At 30.1% G+C, this 26,770-nt stretch overlaps 1 protein-coding gene across 1 annotated transcript in view; it reads left to right on the top strand.

Annotated features, from left to right (window-relative positions):
- Window positions 1–5,284: 5,284 nt before the first annotated feature.
- LOC129980588 (DC-STAMP domain-containing protein 2-like) overlaps window positions 5,285–26,770 on the top strand; it is a 47,656-nt gene continuing 26,170 nt past the window's right edge. The window contains exons 1-5 of the mRNA XM_056090969.1: window positions 5,285–5,529; window positions 6,457–6,692; window positions 9,762–9,932; window positions 13,194–13,295; window positions 16,162–16,356. Coding sequence (XP_055946944.1) covers window positions 5,285–5,529; window positions 6,457–6,692; window positions 9,762–9,932; window positions 13,194–13,295; window positions 16,162–16,356 — 949 coding nt within the window. The remainder of the gene's footprint in view (window positions 5,530–6,456; window positions 6,693–9,761; window positions 9,933–13,193; window positions 13,296–16,161; window positions 16,357–26,770) is intronic.

The raw sequence follows: 26,770 nt of genomic DNA, 5'->3' as shown, positions 1-26,770 counted from the left end.
AAAATTATAATGTTCGCTTTAATGTATTTTAACTAATGTTTTTTTTTAAATAAACTATTTTTTTCTTTAAAATATTTTTAATTGTAATGCAAATAAATAAATGGCCACCTTAACATAAAGTTTATTATGTTTTTTTTTTTGCTAGAAACTGTTTCAGAAGTGTATAAAAGAGAAATGAAATCATTGATTTTGTAGACCCGAAAATATAATGACACATAAATTTGTTATAAAATTGTTTTAAGAAAATGCCGATAATACTTGATGAGTATCGGTACGTAAAAAAATAAATAAATAAAAACCGAATAAGAATGAAATAAAGGAATTCTGAAAATAAAGGAATCGATGAAAAAGGATTGCAACCCACCTTTTGACTGTCAGTCAACTAGTGTCCAGTGTCTAATGTCTATATATTATTTTTACTAGAACTTTGTTTTATTTTTTCAGTGAAAGTTTTAATAAGAGAAACAAACATAGCGTATATTAAAATATCATAAAATTTCATTAATTTCAAAATATTTATTAGCAAAACAAAAGCATCTTCAAATTACCAGTTTTAAATGTTAAAATAAATACAATAGAAATTTTTTTTTAAAATGTGGCAAATTTCTTAGCAATGCTTCATAGAAAATTTTTAAAAAATTATTATTGTGTATAAGTTAGGTACAGCAAAATGCGATGTTTGTGTCTCTCAAAACTATATAGTTTTAGAAGTTAAAGCAACTTAACATTAAAGTTAATATATTATTTTGCTAATACAAATAATAATTATATATAATAACATTAATAATTTCATATTTAAAAAACCCCTTTAATTTCAAAATACTGTTCAACAAAATCATAAAAGTTTTAAAGATCAAAACTTGTAAAGATCTCTTCCTCCCTTTGTGTATTTTACTCTTGAACAAGGTAATTCAATAAAGGTCCGCATAAATCTTATTCTATTTACATAATTTTCTGAAAAATCTGTTGCTTAACGGTTCAAATACACAATTTATAAATAAAAACACATTATAGCGGTATTACTATCTATGGTTTGCTTATTCATTAAGCGGGTAAAAATCAAGCAGAGTCTATAAGATACTCTTATACAATTTCCATAGCACATAAAATTAGTTTAAACAACTTTAATATATAAATAAAATAATTACCAGGTTTGGTTTTTGAAGAGTATTAAGAATTCTTTAATAAATCCGATGAGTTAAGCACTGTATTATTTATATTTGCTATTCCCATACAGGTTACTGAAAACTGAAAACTATTCAAACCAAAATGATAAATCAGTTAATAATTTGATTCAGTCGAACTTAATAACAGAATACCATTTAAGAGATTCCTATCCCTCAAATATTCGATTTTATCAATATCAATAAACGATAAATTGAAAGTTTTGTCAATTACTCACTAAAAAAGATAAAAGGTTTTCTTTTATATTATATATATATATATATATATATCTTATGCACAAAATGAGTAAAAGGTTCCAGATGTCAATCGTAACAAAACGCATTAAAATATCGTGTTATTTAACTGTATTTTTTTCTAGCGAATTAGTTGACGAAAGCACATATCAATCGCTGTCAAGGAATTCAGATTCCCACAGCGAACATCTGCCGAGAACGCATTAAATGTCTGACCGACACTTCTGAAAGAAGGAGAGTAAAGGAGGAAAAGAAAGGACGTCCCCTGCAGTAGGACACAAAAAGTTAAAACAGACTTTCAGCCTCAGATTAGCTGTTCTCCCATCACCTTAATTGAAATCATGAAGGGAAAGGATGAAATATGTGAATGGATTGAAAAGTGAACGGACCAGTTATTCTTAGAATTACAGAATCATTGAAATCATTCGAAACCGCATATAATTGTAATTGGGATTAATCACAGAAAGTGTTTGTAAGTGTGAAGTCATTGCTTGCTCAGTGGTATCGGTGATTTCTTGACTTCAGTAACTTCGCACTTGACAATACCATGAAGAAAACTGCTAATTGCCTGTGACGTGACTTTCCATTAGCATTCATTCTGTAGGCGCCATCTATAGGCAGATTATAGAAACTTAGGTGATGGTGACTTAGTGACTTAGGTATAGGGGAATGTTATCTATCTGCATATCGAGTGGATTTGTATCTTATAAATTCAAATCTTGCTTGTGAAAGAAATAAGTGGCAAATTCTGAAATCACTGTCTATAGAAAAATGATATTCATATGATAAGTGTTGTTATATACTAATGTATTCTCCTTATATGATCTATTCTTAAATTACACTAATTTTAAATTTCATCTGACAACAGAATCAGTAAGAATTTAGTTAAGAAATTGTTTTGATAATATATTCTTATAATAGAATAGTTTAATGCGAAAAATAAAATTTTTAATATTATTTTTAAATCGAAGCTACATCCATTTATTTTATTTTTTATTTATGTGACGCGAGTTCGCGCATTCACGTGCAGTACGCCATATCAGTTTAATATTGGTATCCATTCTGAATCCAATATTTGTTTACTGCAGTTTTACCTTACAATTCCACATAAATTAATGTGTTAGAGAGATTTCATGATGTGTTTTGGGACGTTTTCAAACGATAACAGACGTCATTTGAATAATCTGCATTGTGTTTTATTATGTGAATTCAAGCGGAAAACTTTTTGAGCAAAACTTTACAAGAATAATAATCAGTACTCATGCATCACATATGATGAAATAGACATTTTGCGAAACTAAAATATAACTGATGAAAGCAAACCACTGCCATATATTTTCTCCAAGCTTTAATTGCTTCTGAATCATGCATTTCATCTTTTATTTGAGAATTAATTATAGAAGATACAGAGGGAGTATAAAAGATCACTTTTAATCTCGTTGTTTAGCAAATTATTTAATTATTTTATCAATGAGAGTAAGTGTTTTCCTGATTTTTTTTTATTTTATGAAAATTGCATAAGTTTTCAAAAAGTGACTAACTTTCAAGCTTATGTAAAAATACATACATAAAAATTTTATTTTAGCACAAATTTACTTTTTCCTTTTAGGGGGAAATTACATGATTGGATTACAGCTATCAAAATGAAGTTATAATCATATGATTTCCCGATCCTAATTTGGATCGTTTTAAATACACAATATGGTATACCTTAGAAAAACTCTGTTTTACTGATGATTGCAATATTTTCTTTTTATATATTCTGAATTAGAGAATAAAAAATTCTTTTTTTTTAATGATAGTATGATTTGCAACTTTATTAATTTTCTCTTAGCAAATCTTCTCTCAAGAATCTAGAAAGCTTTTTAGCTTTCTCATTCGGAATCTTTAAATTTATCACATCGTTGCATTTAAGTTCTATGGAGTGTCAAGATCTTCAAAAAATGGCGCTTCTATCTTATTCCTTACTATGCAAAATTACTAAAGCTTTTGAATTAAAAACTTTTATCTGTACTTGATTAAATAACCATACATAAATAATCACCGCTTTATTTGTTTAAGGCTTCATTTGAACATTTTGTATTTTACTATTTGAATAGATGGCTTTATGGATTTGTTTCAAAAATAAATAAATGCATTGTTCGGAATTCTTTTGAAACTGAAGAGGAGTCAAGGGTTTAAAGTTTTCAAGAAAATTATGTTTAGAACGGGAAAGTGGCAAATTTTACATATGAGATAAATATATGAGAAATTTTGTTTAACGTATTATGAATTAAATAATAAATTTAATAGTTCCACTTCTCTTTAAAACAACAAATTCTGAGAGAGAGATTCTGAGCAGGTATCATTTAAATATCTTTATTTATTATCTATAATTCAAACTTTGAAAATACCTTTTTTTCATGTGAAATATAATTTGCCATTAAACATAAATATTATATATAATAATATAACTGAAAACTAAATATAAACATAACTAATAATTGCATTTCAACGATTTTTAGATATTGTCTGTTATTATGGTATAGATTAGCTACTGCAGCCATTGCAGTATAAAAGCAAGAAACAAATAAATAAGAATATCATTTTTTTTTAGATTTTCAGCCATGCCATTGACTAGATTACAGGGGATATTCGCAATACTTTTATGTTCCAGGAGAAGTACCTAAGAAATACAAGATATTTCAGATTTTGAATATAAAACTGTACAGTTCTGAAGATATTGAGTAAGATTATAAAAGTAAGGATAGAACTAATTGCCTTCAGATACTAATTATTCACCCACTATTTTAAAAGTATTAATTTAGCCATGCCACTTAAATTAGATGAACTACAGCTAGTTGAAAAAGAAATATAGAGCTCTATGTTTGGTTAGAAATGCCAGCAAAATGACGAGATTAATTGGCGAAATCGATACAATTATCGAGACTGGGTGTGCTGCGAAAGTTGCATTTTGCGATATCTCTGAAAATGGAGCATGGTGGAGGACAAGTAATTATTGATGACATATATAAGAATGATAAATTTTTAAATGATATAAAAATTGGTGAAATTGGATCAATGGTTGTTATTTCATAGAGGATATACAGTGCATAACTTTTCGATTCCTCTCGAAAATGAAATACATAGTCGAGTTGGGGGATAGACGACCATTTATAACATATTTAGAAGGTACAAGGTTTTATACGAAGCAAAAAGTCACAAAATCAGATCAGTAGTTGCTATGGGGGGAATGGTTCTTTTATTTTCCTTAGTATTTTTAATATACCGACTTATAAAACTGGTTAAATCAGCCAAGGTATTAGGGCTTTATCAGAATTTTATCTTGTTATATCTCGAGGATGAAGGGAGGCAATGGGCAACCAGCCTGTGACCTACGTAGCTGGATAATATTGTAGTGACTTTTTTCTCGTATAAAAAAGGAGAAATAATTTTGAGATTTTCTTGAAAATGATGGTAATGATTGTTGTCAATTATTGGTAGTGATGACAATAGAGTAATGACATACCTAGAGGTCATGAGGTTTCATATTAAACATCATTTCCTTTCATATCAAAAGGATGAGAAATCAGATTAGTGCATGGAATTGAGAAATTGGTTCTTCGATTTTTCTTATTTTTTAAAAAATATTTCTTCTATATATGTATTACTATGGTATGTCAATTTCAATATTCATTAGGATATTGAAAGTAACATAGAAAACTTTTGGATGAGTTATGAATGAAATTTTTTGAAATCTCATAAAACATTTTTATGCATAATAATGATGAAAATTGGCTGAATGCGCATCCATTTTAAAGATTGTTACTATTTTTCAGATCTCGTATCATGGACTTTTAAAGAACCTACCTCCATGAGTGTTAATTATGATAAGTCTTAGAATTATTCTGAGAGCATATAAACTGAAAAGAGCTGTAAAGCGTCTGAAAAGAGCCAAGGAGAATGCCCTGAGAATTCATCACGGCAAGAGACCTCGCTATCCTTGGTATGAAGAATTGTGGACTTGGTTTCTAGAATGTCTGAAGAATAATTTTTGCAAGACATTTTGCCCATGTTGCCTGCATCCTCAGATGCGAAAGGAAGATGGAGTGAATACAGAAAGTTTTTTCAGGTTAGAAATAATGTATATTCACACAAATTTGTAAAACACATAGATATAAGAACATTTGTTATTTGCATTTTTTTTATTTACTATTCTATTAAGAATTATTGAAACCTTATTTTGATAGAAAAAATAGCCCATACTCAAATATTACTTCGAATGCATGGCAAAATCTCAATAAGTGCCACAATCATCTACTGTATCTTATGAAAATTTAGCAGGTTTTGAAGAAAATTTAGTTTTGCTGGCACAATACTGAAGCGTTTTTGATCACTTGATCGTTAAAAAAGAACTAGAGGGTGTGTTCTTCCAAAACTTTCGCATATTCTCTTTAATAAAGATGTTATCTCACAGAACACCTTGCATGGCATTAGCGTACAATAGTTACAAAACAAACCTTTGGCATAAATTTAGCATTTTTGCTGAACCTATCATGTAATTTTTGGCGAGTGTTTTGGCGATTAACTAGATATTTTGATGTAGACACATTTTTCTAAACCGATTGAAGCAAAAATTTGCCTACACTTCTACTTCTTCAAAACTACACTTCTAGTCAGAAAATCCCATACAAAATTTGATCATTGTGTTTAAAATATTGTACCAAATTTGATGATGGTATAAATCCCACACCAAATTTGACCACTACGTTTTTGTGTTACCGTGTTTATATGTTTATATGTTTTAGAAAGTGCAGATTGACAGACGGTCAACCCCTTGTTGACCGGCATTTTGACTTGCTTGCAGCATCTGAGGAATTTGAAAGTAGTATCATTGGATACTGAATTTTTTTTACAGAAAATGGATCTCTTATATAATCATTTTCATAGAATTGTGAAAGGAATTGTAGTTTAGTATTAAATTTTGTGGTTTGAAATTAAATTAACAAGTGTATAAATATTAATCCGGTTATTATTTCTAATTATAATTTTTTTACAGGAGACCTTGTCTAGCAGGATCATTCGAGAATCTTACTTTGAGAAGTTTCTTTGGTTTTCTTTTTGGCCTTCTTTTAACGACAGCCATTTTCTTCTTCTTACTGTATCAATTGAATTGCAGTCCTCGAATCACAACATTCATTTGCTGTGTTCTTGGAGTCATCTTAACCAATGCTCTAGCATTCAAGCCAGAGGTTCGATGCATCGTCCTGCTAGCTCTGCCCTCCTTATTTTCTAGTAAGTAGTTATTTTAGCATTCTAAGGATTTTCTTTTTATTTCCTCATAAATAAAATTTAAAAATGTAAGTATTGACATTGCACATGGAATTAAAAATTGGCATTAAATATAAAACTGTTTAAGTAATATGCATTGCTATCATTGACAATTGAAGTCGAAAGCACGAAGTTTATGAATGTGTTTGATTCATTAATGCATATTATATGCATTAGTATAATTCTCATTTATTTCAAAGAAAATGATATATTACAATCAAATTCATAGTATAGTGGTGTGTTGAGGTTTTTTAAAGAACTGTCCGGTTTGAAATACAATATTTTTAATCTTCACAAACACAGCTACACTACAAAATTTACAAATACTTATTACAACAGACACACATAGAAAATTAGGTTAAAGAACAGTATGGTGGAGGGATTCCACAGTTTCCAGCCGAAAGTAGTCGGTGTTAGCGCAAGGGTTGCGCCTGGAGAAAAAGTCGACCTCAGGGTGCATGTCTGTCATTCCACTGCTTGTCTTCTGTAAAACGCCACAAGGGGCGCTCTCTGCTCAAAGGGAAAAAGAGGTACTACAATAGATATTTCATATTCATTTCAATAAAATTCATCAAATAGAAAAAAAATATCAGTAATCTAGAATCTGAATGATAAAATTTTACAACTGAAATAAAAGTCGCTTATTAACAGACCGTTATTAACACTGTTTTATATCGGTAAATTGTTTAAGAATTGTGTGATGCGAAAATCATTCATTGAAGGAAAAAAAAATCAGTAATATGAAGAGTTGTTATAAGAAAGACAGAAAGACCGAACGTCGCTTCATGTCACTACAATTAATAATCATTTTCACGATAAAGGCAAAGGATAGACAAATAATTCTGTATGTGAAATGTGCGATATAAAAATCGCTACTCACAGAATACAACGGGTGTTTCAATCTAGATAAACGAATACAAGAAAAATTATGAAGTCTATAATATTTCATGTTCATTTTTTATAATTATTTACGGAATTTCGAACTACAGGTGCAATTTTGCCACATAAATCTTTTTCTTTGAACATACGAAACATGTATAATATCATTTATAAATGAAAAGACCTTTTACTGTTTTATATTAAATTAAATTCTCCACGATTGTAAAATAAATGATGTTTCTCCAAGATTTTTAATAATGGCAATAAAGTTAAACAAAAATCGTAACAAAAACAGAAGCAACAACAGCAACAATAAGAAAAAAAAAATCTGACAGTTCGATTGCTAGAAGATGTCATAAAATTGATAGGGTGAAAACTATTTTTAGTAAGAATAAAAAGGGTGGAAATGATAGGAAACTGAAAATTTTATTTCTACACTTCTCCTTTGTGGTTGAAATTAGAAATATAATTTAAATTAGAGGAAATGTTATTTCATCGTAAAGAAAGGCCTTTGTGTTGAAAGGTTTCAACAGTTGTGTTAGACTAAAATTTGGTTTCACAGGCCAACGAATCTTTTGTTTGTTTTGTTCCTGGGATTTCATAAATTAATTTTGACTATATTTGATAAGTTGGTTTCATATATAAAAACACTTTTCCTGAATCAGTTCTCAATGTCAGATTCAACATAATTAATACGAAATATTTAAAATATTAAAGAATGAATCCCTCATACTGATGGATTATTAGAAGAGAGTTTTGTTTGTTTAGTTTTATTAACGTCCCACTTTAAAGCAACACAAAGACTAGTTTGGAACGAAACTCGTGCTTTTGAATCGCAGTCAGATGACGAGGACGACACTTGAGCTAGCACCTCTTATTCCAGCTTCCACACCACACCAGCGTTAGGACGTTTGGCCCCGAGGGATTTAGCGCGCACCAGGCCCACTTACACGGCGGTTCTTTGGTGAAATCTGGTCTCGAACTTGCAACCCTCCCGTTCTGAGGTCTGTACCTTACCACCATGCCACCGCGGCCCAGTTTAGAAGACAGGGAGAGAAAAAGAGAACATTAGCATCCATTCTTGCGTAGGAAATTGTGTAAAGAACGAAAGAATAATGTTAATAATGAATAAAGAAGAATTGTGACCACGGAGAAGATAAAATTGTATGAACACCAATGGGTAATTTTCGTACATTTAAAGAATAGTTAACTCTTTGATAGATTGATTCGGAATCTTATGTGCATCTACATTATAGATGCTTAACTTAAACCGAATTTTATATATCTTGCTCTTTAGGATTTGCAGTTATCGTGTTTGATGGCGCACGGATAGCCAGTTAGACAGATGAGTGAACTCACTGAATTTCATTCAAAATTTGATAAAAATCTGCAATTATAGTTTTCGCATTTCAAATTTCATCCATCTAGATCAAAACAAAGAGAATGACAAAGCGATACAATTTCAAACATGCATTTTTCGGATGCGGGTGAATCTAAACAAGATTCATTAATATTTTGAGTTCCATTTTGTTGATAGAAAGTTTGTTTGTGTTTTTTTAGAAACTGAAACAAAATTTTATTTGTTCAAGATTGAAACATTTGGTGTTTTCCATCTTCGACTATCTTTCACTGAGCGATGTATTTTTTCAAACTGATTTAAATTGTTTTTAAATCAATTTCTTTATGTGATTTTCAATAATTTTTTTAAATTTACGTTTTTATAATATACATGACAGACAACCTTCTAGTGCCCAATATGCCCAAAACTTGATATAATTTTGATGTAAAAACCAAATACCAACTTTCTTCTTTCTCTTTTTTTTTTTTGTTCTTGAAATATTAAGTTTACAGAAAGATAAATATAATTTCAAAAATGTATGTTTGTGTTCTAGAAGGTTTAAAATGTGGTAATTCATCAAAAATCTCGAAATGCTTTTTTTAAAACAATTACAAAACTTTCAAATTTTACTTTTTCGCATACGGAGTTTCCAAATAGAAAGGATAGTAACTGGTAACATTACAATCCTTTGTTAAAAAAAAAAAAAAAAAAAAAAAACTTTTGCAAATCGTAAGTTATGAGTGTTGTGTTGCCGTCATTTAACTGTGTCCAGGTTGAAATATCTCGCGTTTTACCATTTTTCGATGTTTTCACAGGTCGAGGTCGTACAGTTCTGATTGCATACACTTACATACTGGTCATGAGCGGGCCTGCCAAGAACGCTCTGCGCAATGCCAATATTTTGGTTAATACTCTGAACTGTGGACAAGAAATCGTCATCAAGCAAACTAAAGCCATCATGAAATCCATTTTTGCACCTTTGATAGGTACGAAATTCACAAGTTTCCTTATTCGATAATTTATTGATTATCTGTACCGGCATCCTTGCATAGGAGTAACGCATCTTCACCTTGATCTGGCCGTTCCCGGTTCGAATACTGGTTCGGACATGGTTGTTCTTCATCTGTGTTTTATCCGTGAGGTGTGTGAATGTGCACCCCTGTAAAAAGGGGTTGTGCAAGCGAATGTGTGAGTTCCATCTTCATATGAGCTAGAAGTCAGACTTCTACTCTCGGGTACTCAGGGGTCTTTACCCTCAGAAGCTACTGCACTCCCTTTTCTTGGTAACGCGGACACGACATCATCATTGATTATATATTGATGGGTATGTTCTAGAACAATTTTTCGTGAATTAGTTTCTTATCGATTGCTAGAATATTATTAACCCTTTAATATACGAATTTACTTAACTTCCTATTATTATTATTTTAATTCCTATAATAATATAATGGCATTTGAGTTAATGATGCATTTTTAAGTCATTTTTGCATTTTATATTACTTATTACTTTCACTTAATTGCAGATTTAGAATTAAAAATTCAGTAATTCAATGCTCGAGATAGACTCTTCGTTGTATACGCAATTGTAAAAAAACTTTCCATGATACAAATTAATTTTTATGGAAGTATAAAAGAATGCAAAAAAAAATCTATTTTTCAGCCCCAAATAAATGATATAATGGTAAATACTGATGAATCAGGATTTGTAAAGCATCCTCTTTTACGCTTCCTGTTTGGATAATGGATAATGCAAGTTTGTATTCTGTGTATTCATTCAGGAGAAAAGGCAAAAGGCTTGTAGAGTGACTAAAGATGATCCATAAATATGAGTTCAAACATATAACAGTCCAAATATATACAAGGGCCAAATTAATAGCTGTATATAAATTATTTCATGATAAGCAGTCTGTCCAAGCCCACAGAATGATTTTGAGATTATGTTTATCTCAAAATCTTTTGAGCCGCCTGAAGATTGTGCACCCTGCAAATGAATTATCGTTGCTTTTCTTGATTACACAATAATTTATTTGATAGTGAAAATTGTTGCATGGGTGAAATGACTTGAAGATACATGTTGTCTTTTATGTGGTTTATTGGTAACATCAACAACAAAAGGCACGTGATTACGCCATAGTGTAGTAGGCCTAGAGAACTACACATAAAATTTTTCGGGAGAGTGATAGCCGAGATCACATTCCCCCTAGTACAGGAGTCAAGTTCACTTCTGCTGGAAAAGAAAATATACTAATATCAACAGTGAGACCACTTGATATTTACATGATTGGCAGCTAGCTCCTCCCAGGAAGACCACATGGTTAACTGAACTCTTAATGCACTCAAAAGCTTATTTTTTCTTCTCGATTTGATTTTTGTCTTGTAGCAGTTGCATTACTCTATCTTCTCTTATGGATAATAGATGGCGAGGCCTGATTAGGTAAGCACCCACCGTACATTGCGATTGTTGTTATATTGAGATGAGACTCTGTTCTGTAAGAGGTGTGTGCGTTAATGTCTTGTCTTTCGTATTTGCGTTTGTTTTATGTCAAATATGATCATTTAAGAAATGTTTCCGAAAACATACGTCCTCTTGTTTCCATTGAAAAGATCATAATGATTTTCATTCCTCCACAGTCTTTATTTATTATGGAGGTCGATGAAAGGATGAAACAAAGTCTACATAAAATTTTTAGTGAAGATTTTTGGAAGAAAAACATTTCGGTCAAGAAATTCACTAAACGCTGGTGATTGTTTATGGTGATAAAGGAGAGAAAATAATTTGTTTTTTAATAATAAATAATTTGAAATATCGCAGCATGATATTGTTTTAAAATTGAATTATCCATTTTTTTTAATTATTTTTAAAACTTTACTTTTAAGCAGCTCTTTTGAAGACCAGCTGTTCTCCAGCACCAATATATTTAAAATAATTGCCAAAATCAAGGAACAAACTCCCCAACCAAAACTACTGCATCAATTTCGCCAATTTTTATTTTATGTGAAAGTTAATGATTAGATGCACTGTTAACAATCCTCTATCACCAGCGACCTCCCAATTATAAAACAATCTTAAAAACACTCTTCACTGTAACAATTTTGTGGTAAAAAACCTTGCCAGAGTTTCTTAATCACAGTTATTAAATAAAAATTGTAATCTACTGATTCCACTAATTTTTATTTCATATAAAAGCGGATGACATCTGGATGCGTCATTAACATTCTTTTACTACCCCCGGCTCCATTTCAAAGAGATATTCCAAATTAAACCCAACTTCAGCTGACGACTGTCTTTTCCAATTTCGACGCCACTTTTCAAGCAGAGCTAACCAATCAGAATGCTTTATCATTATTATGACATCATAATTAAAAATAAATTTTATTTTGTTTTAATAAGCCGTATGTCATCAAAACTGATCGATATTTCTATAGTGATACTATAAATACGGTTGCCAAAGGCTATTATTAATTTAGTCATGCCAATCCCCTTTGCTGAGATTATAATAACAATAATATAAGTAAATACAAAAAAAGAGTATCGTTTTAAATTATATGTGCACAATAATATATATAAACATTATGATTTATTAGTTATATTTCAAAATGGCTAAATGGTTTACCCTTAATTCCTCGTCAAAATGTTTGTTGAGAAACTAAATTTGGAAAAATTATCTCCTAAATGCAGTGTAAAAGAGAAATGATTTAACCTCTATTGGTCAAAATGATCTATGTTAGCTTCCAATCCTGGATTAGTTTTTTTTATAGAAAATAGGAATAGAAAAATGGTTCAAATTTGCGTTTCGCTTGAATGGGAGGGCATCGAAAAGCACATCGAACAAAGTTTATCGAAAGGCACATAAACATACCAGTTTCAGAATAATCTTGTTTGAGCTTATTTTAAGAAGATAACTCACATTCTTACAATTAACGTTCCTTAGTCGTGAAGCAGTAAGAGATGAGTGAGGATAGAATTTGGGACCTTTGGGTTAGCAGTTCAGTAACTAAACCATTTTACCAAAACAGCTGTTCGGGTAGAAGCACTGTTACTGGCTTATATGCTATTCACCACAGTCGTGTCATTTTGTTGTTATGAATAAAGTTCCGAACGAGCTTTACATTCATTAGAAAGTCTGATTTTATACAATACTTTTACAGGCTGAAAAACAGAAAAATTTCGATAAAAAGATCCAAATGACATTTAATATTAAATATGCTTTTATGAGAACGTTTTCATTTTTTATATTTCTTTTCAGCCATTGTTGACGTAATGCGGGACATTCTGAAAGCCCTTAAAGAATTCGCACGCATGATGAAGGAAGCCTTCATTGCGATTCGAGACCTTTTTTTGGAAATCAGTAAGAGCTTGACTTTACATTATTTTTAACAGTTGCAGTTGTTGAACATAGCAATACGTTTAGCTATAAAAACAGAATCAAACACTTTTTTTGGGGGAGGGGGGCTTTAAATAGATTTAATGAAATGTCATGATATGAATTAGAAATAATTTCATACATATGAATTGATTATTAGAACTAATACTAAATGCAAATTGAAAGGATATATATATGGTTTTAAAAAGATGCAGGAAATAAGCTCGAAATGAAATAAAATAAATTTCAGGAAGATTATATCACATAAAAGTAGTATTATTTAATAACAATAAACTCCTGTATAGAGTTTACACTTATAGTAAAAATTGCTGAATGAATCGAAATTGCTCCAAAGCTTTAAGAGAATAAGGACAAAATTTCAGTTGTAAATAAAGGGGATTTATTTCCCTAGTAAAATTTAGAACATATAGAGCGATCTATTTATTTCAATTACTAAACAGCAGAAAATATTTTTTAATGGTAAATCGAATATGTATTATGATAAGATAGTTTTCAAATTCATAACCACAAACCGATACGGTCATAAAAATAATTCTGAATAAAATCATTCCAAAATTAACATGCTATGCGAGCATAAATTTAATAAATATTGTGAATTTATTTTCATTTAAATATGCTAATAATAAAAATTAAAAAAAGATAATAATGGATGTCGTGCAACTTGAAATTCTAAAAATTATATGATATTTTGGATGATAAATAGATTAATACTATCGCTATAGATTAATACTATCGCGTAGAAAAAATAGTAAAAATAAGTTTAACAGATGCATAATGATTAATATTGTTGTATAAAGTTCCAAATGATTGTATTGAAAAAATTTTATTCTATACGTATTGAAATTTGAAGAAAACGTGTTTTGAGAAAAAGGCAAAAAGAGCACCTGTTAAATTTATTGTCAAAGGATAATTTACTAATTTTCGATTTCTCAAACGTATTTAAATTATAAATTTCTGTAATTAGTGAAATGCTTCCTATTTTATTAGATTAATATTGAAAAATCGATTTTTCTGAAAATAAAGATGTTTACAGTTCTGTAGTGTTATTATAATCAAAAAAATCAAAGGAACAAATTCGATTTTATTTTTTCTTTTTCTTTTTCTAATTGCATTTTTCTTTTAATTTGCTTAAAAGTGAAAAAATATTGGCTAGAATTGCTTGTCAATCTTAAAAATATATGCCTTATTTTGACAGATTAGAATAAAAAAGAAGCCCAGAATTGTCATTATGATTTAAATATATCGCATTCTATAGAAATTTCTAGTAGTAAGAATATTTCACTATTCAACATCAAGGTGATAAATCATGGCAATATGAGAATCTTAATGCTATTGGTAAGGGAAAAAAACACTTCAGCATCGAGTTATTCTCCTTCTCACACGTTAACCACAATTTACTTTATTCTAGTCGCCTTTGGCGACCCGCTTGTTCGAATAGATTATTAACTTTTTAGGTTGTTAAATATTAAAATGGAATATAATTTTTTAATAAATTTCACCTTTTTATTTGATAAGGTCGAAAATCAGGAATTTAGCTGAATCAAAATAAATCATAATGCATGCAAATTAAAAAATGTCTACACTACGAAAAAAAAGTGGACATGAAATTAGCGCTTTTGAATAATTGTCCAAAGACGAAAAATCATTTTTAAGAATCTTAATCCCAATATTTGTAAAAGCACGTAATTGAATATTTTATTGGATGAATTTAAGTTTCACCATAATATTAAAAATTGGTGGACGTATTGTGTAATGTATCAAAAATAAAGAAAATTTTATAGATATATAAAATTGTTATGATTAAAAATTGTAACTGTTTTGAGTTTTAAGATAATGCAAAAATTATTTTTGTGAGGTAATAATTTTGGAAGATGTGGTCATCCATTTCCATAGGTAAGTCACAACAATTACCCATCTGACAATGATGGAGCCTACTTCAGCACTAGAATAAACTTTATTTGACTCTTATTTCCTAATTTTTTTACACTTTCTTTCCTCTCATGGAATAATTTTTGGAAAGCCACATCCAGAGTATTTCTAATAATATTTGGAGTTTTGTTAATTAACGAAACGTTAAATAAAGTGCAGCTATAAAAATGTTCAATGAAGCAGCCTGAAGCATTCGTATAAAGATTTATTTGCATTTGATTGTTGCCATTCGATTATTTGTAATATGATCGATTTTTATACTTCGTAGTTAGTATTATATATATATATATATATATATCCCGGAAGGCATGATTTATGTACAATAAGCGCTGACGGACTAGTGTCCGTTCACCAGCGATACAAGAGCAGAAGTGCATAAAGAGAGAGAGAATATTTTCCCCAGTGTTTAAATATTATGAGACAAGGGGATTTTAGGTATCTTTTAGAAGAATTTGTTCAGGTTAGCAATTTTTTTATCCCTTCACTCGGAGCGTAGGAACGCTGACTTAAGCATATTTACAGAACTCACTCCTCATATGAAATAAAGAGGTATAATTGGATCAGGAAATAAAAGATCATTTTAAGAAGGAAGTTAATATGGGTTGAATTAAGATAAAACTTTGGAAATTAATTATTAGGATTTTATATATATATATATATATATATATATATATATATATATTGAGAAAGAGAGAGGGAGAGAGATTTAATAAAGCAGATATGTTGCCTTTCCATGCAATTTTTTATTACAAATCAGCTGAATTTTAGCATTTATGAATTCAGTGAATCAATTAATTATGTAAATCAAGTGAATCATTTATTTGCAAGAATTTCAAATTGTATTTCAAAGAATTTCAAGCAAAAATCTAAATAACAGCAAATAAAAAATTTTCTCTTTCAGTCAATGCCATCAAAGTGGTATTTCAGTGGCTCCAGAGCATCGTTGAAGTTTGCACCAGCAAGTATGGCAGTCCTTATCAACGTTGCACGAAAGCCTTTGACGATGCCATTGAAGACTGCGAGAAGAAGATGGGGGCCTTCAAGTTTCTCTGTTACATTGTGAGTGCCATCAAGTTCGTATGTGAGATAGCTAGAAGTGAGTGAACGAAATTTCCCGTTTTCTCAACATCATAAGGAATAACCTAACTATGAAGTGGAAATACATGAAAATGTTCAGAGGCTCATTATTTTAAGGAACCTGATCCAGAGGTGCTACATTTACATAGCTGTTGCAGTTGTCTTACCATTTCGAATTCAACCAGCAGGAGTGATTTCCCCAGAACTTTTTCACATACTCTTTAATAAAAGTGTTATCTCTTAGAATATCTTGCATGATATTGGGGTTAAAATTATTAAACTTTGGTGTGAATTCAGCATGTTTACCGAATCTATCGTTTGATACTGCTGAGTTCTTTAGTGATTAATTACTAGCATGCGGTTTATAGCATTCGAAATTCGAATTTGTGTTTTAGACATGTGTTTTCCATCCATTGAAACAAAAATTTGACACAAAACTGAATTTGTTGTTAAAAAATCCCATATCAGATTCGATATATTTAAGTCATTGCATTTTTGAGTTATCGTGTTTACATGTTTCTGAAAGTACAGACCGACAGACAGTAACCTCACTTTTGGATTTGGCTCAAACTTTAGCAGGTATCGTCTATATTATAGATATTAAATCAGTGTACCGAATTTTATCTATCTAGTTCTCTTTGTTTTGTAGTTGCCGCATCAACGTATATTCGTACAGACGAATACACAGACTTCTTATGAGAGGATTTTGTTCAAAATTTGATAGGAATCTACAAATGTGGTGTAAATACCATATACAAAATTTCATCCATCTTACTCAAAGAGCTTGAGTCTTTGTCAGAGACAGACAGACGAACATTTTCTAAAAAAATGTGTTTAACGAATTCAGGGAGATCTAAAACGTGGAGACTCGTTAAAGTCTCGAGTTTGATGATTTTTTTCGATTACAATACTTGCTCTGTACTTCATATACGAGAAAGTTAAAATTGGAGCATACCTAATTGTGTATTATAATCCAATAAAAGCTTAAGTCAAAGGGGCATACTATTTAGTTGCGCTACTGGTCATAAGAAAAAAAATCTTTACAATGGGGCCAATAAACATAGTATCACAGTCAACAGTAAACATCATAGCGCATATTAATTAAACGTTAAGTCCCGTGACGGTATTGCTTTCCTTCTCGTTTAGCCTGCTGTCTCCATGATGGTCTCGATGTTAAGATTCATCTTACACACAAGGTGCTTAACGAGTTTTAATGAAACTATTAAAATATTTTGATAAGGAAAACATAGGCACATTTATTGATTTATTAAGAAATGTATTTTTCTTTAAAAAAATTTTATATTGTATATTTTATATTATGAGTCACCGACGACTGTTTATGAGACACCGACGGGGAAAATTTGACGTCACACTAGTGATTGACGCGTCCCAAACGGAAAGTTCAGTGTTAGTCATTGATCATTAACGTAGTGCTTAACGTTTTAATTTCAATTCCCCTGCTCCAAGATTTCATATAATTAACAGATTGTACAAGATACACTGATTTCAGTTACAAATAATGAGAATGCTTGTTATTTTTTATAATAGAAAGAAATAAAATATTAAAAAAATTAATGTTTTTAAAATTTTATTTTATTTTTAAATTTGAGATCATACGAAAATGATTAATATGTAACTGCCAATTGCCATTTGGCGATACGAAACTTCCTGCCGCATATTTCTAAACGAGTGTTCTTGTTGTGACGGGATGAGGTCGGAAGTTGAGATGTCTTTTGAGGGCTGGACTATGAATTGATTATGGATTATGATTGGAAATGGATATAATTTTGAAAATGGAATGAATAACGGAAACTGAGAGATGTTTGGACTGATCTTTGATTGGACTTTGGATATGACTATACTTTGAATAAGGTTTAATGGCAATGAACTAATGAAATGTACTTGAATTTTGGAATGAAAGAGGACTATTCGATTTAAAGGAATTGATCTTCTTCGTAGTGAGCAACAGCCCCCTCTCTCTACATAGGGCATGATGACTACGGGGTAACGAGTATCTCGGCATAGTTTCCCCCTGATTTCTAGCAAGATGGGATTTTATCCCCCGGGGGTTCATACGCCTGTAAAGATGTTTAAGTTTGTCCTTTATGGTAATAACACAGTAGGCGTCCCTCACATGGTGAGTAAGATTTCTCAGTTAATAGGCTTTAGAGGGAGTGTCCCTATTATCTTTATTTTCTGGCCTTAGTTACAGATTTTTTTCCATTTTTTTATAAGAAGTTTTGACATATTCAGTTCCGTTATTGGTAATAGGAGTACTAACCAATCCCCACTAATAATACTAGCAGGGGAACCGAGTTTCTTCTTATTTATGTGATGATTTCTCCTCTAGGGGACGAGGTTTTCTTCCCTCTATAAAGTAATACTTATCTTTCTTAAACACTATTTTCTGATGAAAAGCAATATGGATCTATTTCTCCTATCAGAACGTCTCATAAGAAGAACAGATAAATATTGCTTTTCATTGGTCTTTATTAAATCCTCTTTTTAGAAAAATTAAATTTTCAAATTTATAATCTGATTCTTTGGATCAGCAACAACTACTTCGTTCTTTAAACAATTGTATTGAGTGTTTTTCTCTCTTATGACATAAAATAATTACACTGAAAGAGTTGCAGAAATAAATATTCTAGCACCATTTAATAACCATTGATATTTCTTTTTGAAACCAAAGATGAACGAAATGCGAGGAAAGCAAACTATTTAGGGGCAACAGTGAATGCATTTATTGTTGTGCAATAACAAGTCTTATTTCATTTGACCTTTACCCATTACGAGTCGACAAAACGCATTCAATGAGAATTGCTCTGGGCTGATTACTTTTTCGTAATTGCCTCTAATCAACCGATATTCCACAAATCCACGAAATCCCGACGCCGGCGGGATTAACTATAGAGCACAGCTATTGAGATGTAACTATGCTGCTGGCGACGATATTTTGCGAAGTGTTAACACAATATAAAGAGTAATATGCTTAAAGAGTATTATGTATACCAAATCCATCAATGGAATAAATAAGCATGTAAAAATTTACAATTACTTTTATAGCACAAGATGCCTTTTTATAAACATCAGTAGATATCGAGTAAAAATAATTAATTATTTATTTTACGAAAGAGAGCATAAGAATGCGCAAAAGAATTTTCAGTTTTATTCAAGAGAAACAATACTCTCCCTTCCATTTTCATGTTTATATATATATCATGGTGTGTGCTCCTAGCACAGCGAAGGAATTCAGGTATTTTCTTGGCCAAATTTTGATTTAAAATTTGATATAAACTTATAATTTTTGTAATAAAATCGCGCATAAAAATTCATACATCTAGTTTGGTTTGTTTTTGAGTTATGACATTCATAAACTCAAGAGTACATAAGATGATAATCAAATCTTCAACAAATTTGGTCCAAAATTTGCTACAAATCTACCATTTGTATAATGAAATCATACGACAGATTTTTCCTGCCTAGTTTGAAATGTTTTGAAAAATTGTATTCACATATACACGCAAGAACAGAAAAAAAAGGCCCGCAAACGATTTCATTCCAGATTTTTGATAGAAATCTTCAATTTTGGTACAAATATTACGCATCTATTTTGTTTCTTTGAGTTATCATGTTTCACACACTGACAGGTGGAGACCCAATAATTGTTTTTGAAATTCGTTTAGATCTATTACATAGAGATTCTATCAAATCTCGAAGAAGGCTTCCATGACCTAGTGGTAAGATAGAGGCTTCGAGGCCGAAGTACTTCAGATATAAAACCCGGCTCCACTAAGGGTCCATTGTGCATGCGAACATGGAGCGTGCTAAAAATACCTTGGGACAAGCACTGTCCGGCGGTGTTCCCCAAAGCTGAGATAGCGGAGTGGTAGCTCAGGTCTCTTCATCATTATATGACCACTGTTCAGAATTAAGAGGATCGTCTCAAAATAGATCTAAAGTTGCTTCGAAATGGAAGTTAATATAACTAAATTAAGAATTCAAATTTCAAGGCCAAACTCTTTAACGCTCTTCTTTGTAGGTTTCGTTAATGAGAGACTAAACGAGACGTGCCATCAATTGAGACTTTTATACTAGTGATTAGTGTTATTGGTTTTTTTTTCAAAGAATAAATAAAAATGTTTCGTTATTTTTCTGCTTGCAATAACAATAACAATGTATAAATTAGAATATTACTCAGTTATTATTGTTAAGAAATATATATATTGCTACTGTTCGTTTCTATATCCCTAGACTAGTACTTCTCAATGATTGTTATTCGCTAAGGGGTGGTACGTAAAAAGTTGAGCAATTATTACTCCTCCTGATTCCGCGAATAATCTGAGCTCATCCTTGTTCCTTGTAAAATATAAATATCTCTTCTTTTTATCTTTCCACTCACTCCATTTATGACAAAATAAACTTTCCCTGAGGCATGAACGAAAGCGAGGTGGGTTTCTGAATCCGAGTATGAACGTTTTTCTGTATGATGAACTGAAACAGCTTTTTCTCCCTCGTTTCATCACTGGTTAAGGGAACTGGAAACATTTACATCGTTAAAAAAACTGATTTTTCGGTTTTATTCCAATAAAATTGGGGGCATTTCACTGATTACAGAAATGTATTATTTGTATAGATTTGAAAAGTTAAAAGTTTATAAATTATGTTTTAAAAATGAATCTAACAGGTGTATTTGTGAGAGAGTTTTTTTGCCTCTTTCTCGAAATATATTTTCTGTAAATCTCAGTACGTATAGAAAAAAAATTTATTCAATACAATCATTTGGAACTTTATACAACAATATTAATCATTATGCATCTATTAAACTTATTTTTACTATTTTTTCTACTCGATTGTATTAATTTATAGGCACTTTTATCATGAAAAATATCATATAATTTTTAGGATTTCAAGTTGCACGACATCCATTTTTTTGAAATTTTTATTATTAGGTATTTAAATGAAAATAAGTTCATTGTTAGAAACAAACATTCATATTACGATAATTTTGGAGTGATTTTACACAAAATTATTTTTTCTGAGTGTACCGATTTGTAGTTATTAACTTGAAAATTATTTCATCACAACACATTCGATTTGCCATAAAAAACAAATACTTTAAGAAACAGTGTTTTATAATTAAAATGAATCCTTCGTTTGATATGTCCTAAAATTCAACTGTTACGTAATTCTATGTCAACCGTTAAAGTTAAATTCAAATGTGTCTTTTGTTGAAAATCATTATTTTCAAATGGTTTTGTTTTTAAAAAAGTGCTTGTTTAAAAAAAAGTTGCCGAGTTACCAAATGTCAACTAGGTTCTCAAGGGATATGTAATATTCCTTTTAATCCTGCACTACGGATGCATAATCTTTTTTTCTTATATTGTATCTCAAAAAAAAAAAAAACCCTCCAACTTTAGATTATGGTTGAACCAGCGTTTTTAGAGACAATAGGCAAACATCACAATTCCTTCATCAACATCTCAAACACTGTACCACAAGTTTTAAAAAAATGAACATTTTTCATATATTTACATGTAGTGAAGGGAGAATAAAAGGTTTTTCCATCGCTAAAGATTAAATTATGGACAAAACAAAAGCACGAGAATAAGTTATAACACCGAAAATTCATTTTAAATTCTATTTGCCTTTTAACTTTTCAAGTTTGTTGTTTAAATTCCGTTCCACTAAAGATTACATTAAGAGTCTATAAAGTAGATAAAAATTTCTGAAATCGGTGTTTCAAACGCATCCTATAAGCCTTCTCTTATTTAGGGGAGGTTTGTCTCTAAATAATGTTTCCAGAATTTCATATTTCTCTACCCGATATAGCAGAAACAGAGGACAGCGACATTTCCTTGCATAAACATTTTATTATATTTTGTAGACATATATTATATAGGTATTTATTTTTATATATTAAATAACTAGAAGCAGATGAAACTTGTTTTACGTTTCATCATCTAATATATAAAAAGACTATGAACTTTTTCTTGTATAAATCTTTGACTCCTTTGTATTACATTTAATGGAAGATTTTGGTACCTTTTGACCCTGACAATAAAAAAAAAGTTGTGTTTAATATATTGAGTAAACTGTCAGACCAAATTAAAATTTCGAATGCCAAGTCCATGGTCGGAAATCTCTCTCTACACTCAATAGATTGATTTAAAAAAAATGTTGTCGCAAATTTCAAGTTATCGTATGAGAGTATTTTTTTTAACCGCTTAACTGTTTTGCCTGAGTGCCATACTGCATCTATTTATCAAATTTTGATAGTTGTAAACAAAAAACCCATTCATAACGATTATAATTCAATATTAAAATTACTTCGAATGTCTAGATAAGTCAAGTATTCAATGGATTTCTATTTGAATCAAAATAAGAAGATATTCCCAAAATAAAAGGTGTCATCTTATTAGATAGTAAATAAATAAATAAATAAATAAAACAGTTAAGTGGTTAAGTCGCACGGTATCAATTCGACAAATAAACAACACCATGTTCATCACAAAATCGTTCGAACTCCAAAACTTTTTTTGTCATATAGAAAAATTGAAAATTAAAAAAAAAATTATACATATATGTAACTTTTGATACCTCCTCTTGCTCTTTCGTGTTCGTTCCCATTTTCTTCTCTGTGCTTCTTCGGGCGATAACTTCTTACGACTATGCCCTTTTTTGGCAAGACAGGAAAATTAGGTATAGAACGGACATCCGCGCCAAACTGTAATTTTTTATTGGCGATAAGTTGCCAAATATGACAACTTTCTTTATCATTTTCTAATAACCCGAAAAGCGAAAATTTGTTGCCTCAAAATCGATAAATCGCCAATTTTCTGCCTGTGTATTTTGAGGCTTCAAAAACCCTAAACCAAAATAATATCATATTCTCACATGATTTTAAAAAAACTGCAAAGTTATTTGTTTATATCAAATAACTTTGCTCTTTAAGGGAATCAGATGTTACCAATAGATGAAAATGTAGCAAAAGTTCTTACAGATAAAATTCAACAAATGCTTGTGTGTGATTTTTATTCTTGGTTGCCTTTTACATTTGTTTATTTTTGATTTCAATATTACACACTTAAAAATGGACAAAAATCACATAACATTTATGATAACACATGGCTTTTCACTTTTATCATTGCCGCTAACAACAAGCGATCTGTATCTAATTGCTTCAGTTTAACCTGCAAAAGATTTAAAGGATAATGTTCGCTAAAATATCGTTAAATAATAAAGAAATAGATAAGGTATACTGATTAAAAGGTATATTAAAATTTTTCCTGACATTTGATTAGCTTTTATTCCTAAAGAAGCGATATTCTCTTCTTCTTAAATAATCGTAACATTGCCCTTTCATTAATTCAAGCCTTTATATCAATAAAGCTTGAATAAAACTGCCAAAATAATTTTGCTTTCATAAGCTTAAGAACAAACAGTGACTGGATTAAAGCAATCACTTATAAAGGTAATATGAAGTGTGTTCCTTAAATAAATTTGTAAATCCGCCTCATTTCTTGCAATTATTTGAAAAAGCATATTACTCTGAAAGTTCGATGAACTTATGCAAATACCGATCAAATAATTAGTTAAACATATGTTTTTAATTTTAATAATTAGTTTAACATATTATATTTTATTAAAAATTAATTAAAATTTGAAAGAAATTTAATGTATTAGAAATAAAACGATTGAACTGCAGACGTGGTAACTTCAAAACATACAGAGCACCCTTTGAGCTCATGATAAGTTGGAAAATAACAAATATGTCATCCTCCTATAGCTGCAAAATGCATTTTAAAATTATAATATTTTTAGCTGGCGATCTTTCTATAAATCGTGACTGATACAATTAAGACAGACGAATCAATCCAAAACATTGTTGTTGTTGCTAATGACACTTGCCATAGACAAGTCCGCTGACGATGTCTGTTATATTAAGCCGAGTTTTAGAGTCTCTTGTTTCAGTAGCATCATCTAGGGCCAAGAGTGCGTCTCAGCTACTCATGCGTCACAGCTCTTTTCACAGGGAGGACCTCATTAGTACATTTCATTTACTCATCCACGATCGTAATTTAGACCTGAATCAGAGAACGATCACCCCTGATCCAATACCCCCAGTGGTATTATCTTGACTTGAAATGTCAAGATCATCAAGCATTAAGAATTTTTTTTTGAATGGCGAAGATACAATATATTAAGAATTGTTTTTCTGTGGAACTAATTTTTTAAAATTTTAATTTAGAAGATGTCGGAAAATAATTGCTAATTATTTAATTAATTAACAATTTATAATATTGATAGATAATAATTGTTTCAAATTATTTTAAAATGCTTATAAAAGTATTACGTGAAATACACAGAAAATTCCTTTTTTAATCTAAACAAACATGCCATTTGTAATCATTGATAATTTGTAATTGAAATTTGTCAAAAAATTAAAAAAAATTCAAAAGTACAAAAGTGCATTTTAAGAACAAGGTATTAAAAAAATTAGATTTAAATTAGATAAGAATGTGCAGAAAATTGAGGAGAAGCATACATGTATTCAATGTTATAAAAAACACCTTTCATTATTTCCGTTATCTATATCTATCTATACTTATAATAAAGCTCAATGTGTGTGTGTGTGTGTGTTGGCGCTCTACAGGCAAGGTCATTTGACATACAGCTATCAAATTTGGTACATGTATACCTTAGAGGTCGGGAATGTGCACCTGGGGTCCCTTTTTTCGAAATTTTAATTATTAATTAAAAACTAACTTTCCCGCCAAAAAAATCTTCCATTTTCCCCACCGCCAAATGAGTAAGAGTTCAGTTTTTCTTTTCTCCCAACAGAAATGAGGCTAGGGTTAACGTTTTTCGGCGGATTATTTCAAACGATTCTGTTTATTTTCTTAATGTTTTATGCATTTAAAATTAAAGATTGTTAATTAATCCATGTTTCAGATTCATTCTGAAGTACTTTTGAATTAAAATAACACAGAATAAAGGAAATTAAAAATGTATAATCTGCATAGCGTTACCCCAACCGGTGTAGAAAAATTCACGCATTTGCGTTACCGTAATTGGCGAAGAAAATTCACGCATGCGCATTCTGTTCCGATTGTTGCCATGACAACCATTATCAACGGACGATGTAAATTATTTTTAGGTTAGTTGCATGCTTTTGTAAGTAAATTGTATTTATGTTAGTTATATATTTTTTGTATATGCTTATAGTTTTAAGTATATCGTTTTTTAAGTCGTTTTTTTTTAACCTGTTTTCAATGATTCAAATTATTTTTAGGTTAGTTGCATGCTTTTGTAATTAAATTGTATTTATGTTAGTTATATATATTTTTTGTATATGTTTATAGTTTTAAGTACATCGTTTTTTAAGTAGTTTTTTTACACCTGTTTTCGACCGATTATTTTAAACGATTCATTTTATTTTCTTGGTGTTTGATGCATTTAAAATTAAACATTGTTAATGAATCGATCTGTTCATGATGAATCTGAGAAAATTTTGTTGACAAATTCTTGAGATAATACATAAATTAAGAAAGATATTCTTTAATGCCCATAAAGTTTAAACGCTCAGTGACTCTATTATCAGTAATCATATTATTAAAAAAAATGCTTTGTTTCAGTAAAAAATATTATTATATTAATTGCAGATTAATCATTTACACTTTAATTTAATGTAAAGCATAAATTCTACGGGAGCTAACAGAAAATGAGAGAGATACAGATTACGTTATGACTGAAGGTCTTTATAATATTATAAATGAATTGAAATTTGAAATTTTGAAATATTTTAATGAAGAAGCTATTAAAGTAGGAATCACATAAAATATTTAACTATTAAAATTTTAACGAGCATTAAGATTGGCGAACCGGCTGGTCGCCAAAGGCGGCTAGTAAATAATACAGAGCTGAGCTTTGAAATTTTATGAAAGAATAAATTAAAATTTCTTTTGTAGATTTTTTTAAAAAATTAAACAATATCACAACTACATAAATACATGACAAATAATTTGAAAAGAAAGTTGTAAAAAACTGAATTTGAATGTATGAAATACTATATCTATATGTATATCTATCTATATATATTATATTTTGTTTCAGTTGTCGATCTTCTTTGCCTTATTTCCAAAGCTATTAAGATCGGGATTATTGAGCCTTTAAAAGAACGTGAGTAATGTTTATTTCTTATTAATATTTTTAAATAATTGTGATTAAAAAGTAAAAGAATATATTAATGCATATATTTTTTTAATTTTTAAAATATATGCATTAAAAGTTTAAAAATATGACTAAGGAGAAATTCTGAATATAATAGGTCGATTTTAAAGGGCTAAAATATTGTTACGGACACTCTTCCATCGGGGTTACTCTTAGATTTGTCGATCGATGAAATAAACACAATCATCAGACCTCAGTAG

Source organism: Argiope bruennichi, chromosome 8 (genome assembly GCF_947563725.1).
Source record: "Argiope bruennichi chromosome 8, qqArgBrue1.1, whole genome shotgun sequence".
NCBI classification, from domain to species: Eukaryota; Metazoa; Arthropoda; class Arachnida; order Araneae; family Araneidae; genus Argiope; species Argiope bruennichi.
The sequence above is the reverse complement of the archived record's forward strand: the minus strand, read 5'-3'. Positions and strand labels throughout refer to the sequence as shown.